General features: G+C 63.4%; 2 protein-coding genes across 2 annotated transcripts in view; both read left to right on the top strand.

Annotated features, from left to right (window-relative positions):
* SCAMP3 (secretory carrier membrane protein 3) lies at positions 1-4,299 on the top strand. The gene is made up of 9 exons (XM_006030927.2): positions 1-125; positions 325-402; positions 790-933; positions 1,092-1,212; positions 1,329-1,457; positions 1,639-1,798; positions 2,310-2,411; positions 2,639-2,756; positions 2,946-4,299. Exons 1-9 carry the CDS (start codon positions 75-77, stop codon positions 3,090-3,092), a joined length of 1,050 nt encoding a protein of 349 aa, XP_006030989.1. The 5' UTR covers positions 1-74; the 3' UTR covers positions 3,093-4,299.
* The window catches only part of LOC102374423 (glucosylceramidase-like), a 17,105-nt gene continuing 13,933 nt past the window's right edge, over positions 1,268-4,439 (top strand). Inside the window, exon 1 of the mRNA XM_025212622.1 lies at positions 1,268-1,278. The gene's annotated coding sequence lies outside the window, so the exon portion shown is untranslated. The remainder of the gene's footprint in view (positions 1,279-4,439) is intronic.

A 4,439-nucleotide genomic window follows, 5' to 3' on the forward strand; every position in this document is an offset into this window, starting at 1 on the left:
GCCATTAAGCGGCGGGCAGGGGGGCAGTGGAGGCTGCTGGTTCTGTTGAGGCGGGGGGTCCTGGCGCTCTCGACATGGCCCAGCGCGGGCCCGGCCCCTTCGGGGCGCCCAGCAACCCCTTCGAGGTGCGCCCGGGGCCGGCCCGCTCCGGGCGGCGGGGGGGGACTGGGGGCTGCGGGGCGAGCTCGGGGGGACGGGACCCCGGGGCTGCGGTCGTCGGTGGGGTCTGTGGGGAGCCCGGGAGCGGGCAGCCCCCGGGGAAGGGGGGAGCAGCGAGAGCCCCGGAGCCGCTGCTGGCACGTGAGTTTGGTCCGTGTCTTGTAGGATCCCGCCGTGGTGCAGCACGAGGGCACCGTGGAGTATGCGACGCTGGACGTGTACAACCCCTTCGACACCCCGGGGGTGAGGAGCCTGGGGCAGTGCAGGGCTGCTGCGGTCCTTCAGCTGGGCCCCCGCCGCCTGCTCCGTCCCAGTCAGTGCTGTGCCCGGTCTGTGCGGCTCCGGAGGGAGCAGCGCGCTGAGGGGAACAGGCAGCACCGGGCTTGTGCAGGGGTCGGGGGACGAGACCTGCTGCAGCACTCGGGCCTGTGTCTGGAGCAAGGGCTTGGGGACTCCCCTGGCTGGACAGGACCATGCCTTAGGCCCCTGTCGCCAGGCATTTGGGAACTGGTATCTCCAGTCTGTGCTCTTGGTTGCTCTCTTTCTTACCCGCTTCCTGCTGTTGCCCTGGCACTTGCCCTGCGCCACGAGCAATCTCAGTGACTGAAGGTGTTTCTCTGTCTGCTGCAGCCGCCCCCTCTCTACCAGCCACAGGCAGGCGCTCAGCCACCTCCACCGGCTGCCAGTGTGCCTCAGCCGCCAGCCCCCGCCATGCAGCCCCCCAGGAAGCCGAGCCCCACGGAGCCCAAGAACTATGGCTCCTATGGCACTCAGGTAACGGGGCCAGGCCTGACCGCTCCCCTCACCAACTAGCCAGATCCTGTGCTGCCCGAGAAGGGCTGGTGCCCTTGGGTGGAGTCTGGGAAGGGAGTGTGGGAGCAGCTGGTGCTTGGGCCATGCGAACTGACCCTTCCTGCTGCTTCCGCCATCAGGCGTCCACAGCGGCAGCCGCAGCTGAGCTGCTGAAGAGGCAGGAGGAACTGAACCGGAAGGCAGAGGAGCTGGACAGGCGGGAGCGGGAGCTGCAGAATGCCGCGCTGGGAAGTGCTGCAAGTACGTGCTGGAGCTGCTTGTGGTGGCGGGAAGGGCAAATGCCCCCCTGCCGCTGGGGCCCAGCGGGCTCTGGCCTGCTCCTGCTCTGGTCTCTCACCTTCTCTATGGCTTGGCAGTGAAACAGAACAACTGGCCCCCACTGCCCTCCTTCTGCCCTATGAAGCCCTGCTTCTACCAAGACATCCCAGTGGAAATCCCCATGGAGTTCCAGAAAACTGTCTCCACTATGTACTACCTCTGGATGGGTGAGCTGGGGTGGGCCCAGGGTGCAGAGACTACGTTGTGCTGGGGGCAGGGTGTAGACTGGGGCCAGGGCGTGGGCACATGCCTCCCTGTCCTTACAAGAATGGGGCGCTACTCCTGTGAGGTGTAGGGAGAGCTGGGCCCTGGTGTCCCACAACCCCTCATCTGCTGCCTTCCTCTCAGCCAGTGCTATTGCTCTCTTCCTGAACTTCGTGGCCTCCCTGGCTTGGTTCTGTGTAGAACCCACGGCTGGTTCTGACTTTGGCCTCTCCATCCTCTGGGCTCTCCTCTACACCCCTTGCTCCTTTGTGTGCTGGTACAGGCCGATGTACAAAGCCTTCAGGTATGTCATACTGCAGCTCTGGGGCTTGGGAAGCAGTGGGCCAGGGCCCAGGGGCTAGTGTTTCATCCAGGTCCTTTGGGGATTGCAGACTTTCCTACTGTTGGCTTTGGCTTTGATATCCCAGAAACCTCCATGGCTTTCCAAGGGCTTTGGACTATAGGGACCTCCAGCTCAACTCAAGCGGGGGAAGTTGTGATGGTCTGGGCATAACTGACTCGGAAAACCATGGTTCCCTGAGCTCCCCCTGGATCCTGGGCTGCTGCCTCCAGCCCCCTGCCCCCATCTTGTACCCCAGTCCTTGGGTGCAGGGCAGGAGTGCTCCCTGGCAGGAGTGCTCCCTGGAAACTGTTTGCTCAGGCTGTGGGTAACTGGACAGGATGCTTCCCTATAGGTAAAGCCCCTGTAGCAGGGCCTCCTGCACTGTCAGCTGCTGCTTGGGGGGGCCCCGTGCTGGGGGGAGAGGAGGTGGTTCTTGTGGGCAGCACACCCTAACCTGAGCCTTCTCTTCCAGGAGCGACAGCTCGTTCAACTTCTTTGTCTTCTTCTTCATCTTCTTCATCCAGGACATTGTGTATGTCCTGCAGGCTGTTGGCATCCCACACTCGGGGTTCAGGTAGGGGGCACAGAAGCTGCCAGCTCCTCTCTCCCCAGCCCAGCCATGCTGCTCCCTGCCACTTGTGTCCCTGGACTTGGGCTGGGCTATCCAGTTCCCCATGACAGGAGTGGAGTTAGGCATCCAGCCTATGGAGCGTGGTGTGCTGGAGCAGGTACAAGGAGCCTGTGTCTGCAGGCATTGAGGGGTGCAGGGGGCTTGTACTCCATGACGGCCTCTTCTTGCAGCGGCTGGATATTGAGTCTGACGGTGCTGAGGAAGAACTCTGCTGTGGCAGTGCTCACGATCCTGGTATCCCTGCTCTTCACGGCAGTGGCTGTGCTGGGTGTTATCATGCTGAAGAGGGTGAGTGTCTCCCCTGGCTGGGCCTAGGGCAGGCTCCTAGCTTGCCCTGACTCCAGGAGCCTAGCTGAGCCTGCTGCACAATGGAGTCTTCTTGAGTTGGGTAGGTCCTGCTGCAGCCCAGTGCCTGTGGAGCAGCTATGGGCAGCTGTATGGGCCACAAGCTACGTATGACACCGTCCTTTCTCCTAGATCCACTCCATATACCGTCGGACGGGCGCCAGTTTCCAGAAGGCGCAAGAGGAGTTTGCTGCCGGGGTGTTCTCGAACCAAGCGGTGCGCACGGCTGCAGCCAATGCCGCAGCAGGGGCAGCGAGCAATACCTTCCGGGCCCAGTAGTACTGGACCAGCCCTGGCTCAGGCCTCACCCGCAGGCTGCTCCTTCCTGGGGAAACTACATTGCACTTTCATCGGTCCCTGTGTCTGCAGCAGTTGGTCGGAGGCTGCCTCATCCCAGCTTGGAAACACTAATGTTTACTCCTGCTCCACCCCTTTCCTCCCAGGGCAAGGCCTTTCCCCTGGCTGCATGCTCCATGCCCAGAGGCTGAGGGGTCCCTCTACATGTGGGAGTAGGCTTGTGTGGGTGGGCCTGGCTGCTTTTCTGGCTCCCTGTGGCTCCTGCCAGCTGCTGGGGGCAGGAGGTGTGGGTGTCACTGGGGGGGGACCTAGTGCCACCTTTGGTGCCCTATAGGACCCTCTATGAGGCTCTTGCCCCAATCCCTGCCCAGGGGAAGACTTGGTGATGGATGCAGTTGTTGTGATGCCCTGGGCCTGGTGGGGGAGGGGGGGTCACAGTGGAGCACTGCCCCTCCCTGCTCTTCTCCTGCAGGGAGGGTAGCCTTTATTAGGGAAGAGCAGTGCCAGGGCAGCTATTGGCTCCCTCCTACTACTGCCTGCCTGCTTGGTGCCTTCTCAAGCTCTCCAGAGCTGGTGCTGCTGCTCTGCATGTGAGGGGCTCCATGGGGTGCCCTGGTCCTTTCCCAGCAGCATGAGCAGGCTTTGAGCCTGGCTGTGCCCACATGCCCCCTCCCCCCCGGCACTGCACTTCACTGCTTTCCCTGCCTCTCTAGGGCCAAGAAGCTGTTGTGGCTTGGCTGCCTCTGCTCTGGCCCTTTGGGAGCTATTCCTAGCACCCCACACCCTGGGTTGCTTCTCCTGCTAGCATTCCTCCTCTCCCCCACTTCCCTGCTTTGTGCCTCGTGCACCTCTCCCTGCTGTGTGCTCCTGCAGCCTGTGCCCTTGAGGCAGCCTGGGCTGGGCATGGAGCCACTTGCCTTCTGGTGGCCTGAGGCTGCCCTCTGCCTTCCTGGGCCCCTTTACTGGAGCATCCTTCACTGGCTGTAGTCCCATGAGCCCTACCTTCCCCCTCTCGTGTGCGGGCAGGGGTGGCCTTGCCCTGGGCTGCGTGGTGCTTCGTGGCGGGGCTCAGTGGAGCCCCGCGCACCACTGCGTCCCCTGCGTCCGGCTCTCTGTCCCGATGCACGTCTTGCTGCGCCGCAAGCGGAGCTTCGGTTTTTATTTAAGAGAATAAAGGATGGAGACACTGCTCGCTGGCGTTGGGCTGTGCGGGGGACGGGGTGGGCGGGGAGGGGGACGGCGCCTGGCCTCCGCTCCAGCTCGGGGGTCGCGTGCGGCCGGGCTGCGGGGCGGAGGTCCCGGGGAGCTCTTGGCCATCGCGGGGCGGCA

The sequence above is a fragment of the Alligator sinensis genome, unplaced genomic scaffold (assembly GCF_000455745.1).
Source record: "Alligator sinensis unplaced genomic scaffold, ASM45574v1 scaffold1165_1, whole genome shotgun sequence".
In the NCBI taxonomy this organism is placed as follows: Eukaryota; Metazoa; Chordata; order Crocodylia; family Alligatoridae; genus Alligator; species Alligator sinensis.

Coding starts and splice junctions, on each gene's coding strand:
- SCAMP3 (XM_006030927.2), top strand. CDS start 75: ATGGCCCAGCGCGGGCCCGGCCCCTTCGGGGCGCCCAGCAACCCCTTC. Junction 1,213..1,328: donor CGCGCTGGGAAGTGCTGCAA/GTACGTGCTGGA, acceptor ATGGCTTGGCAG/TGAAACAGAACAACTGGCCC. Junction 2,412..2,638: donor ATCCCACACTCGGGGTTCAG/GTAGGGGGCACA, acceptor CTCTTCTTGCAG/CGGCTGGATATTGAGTCTGA.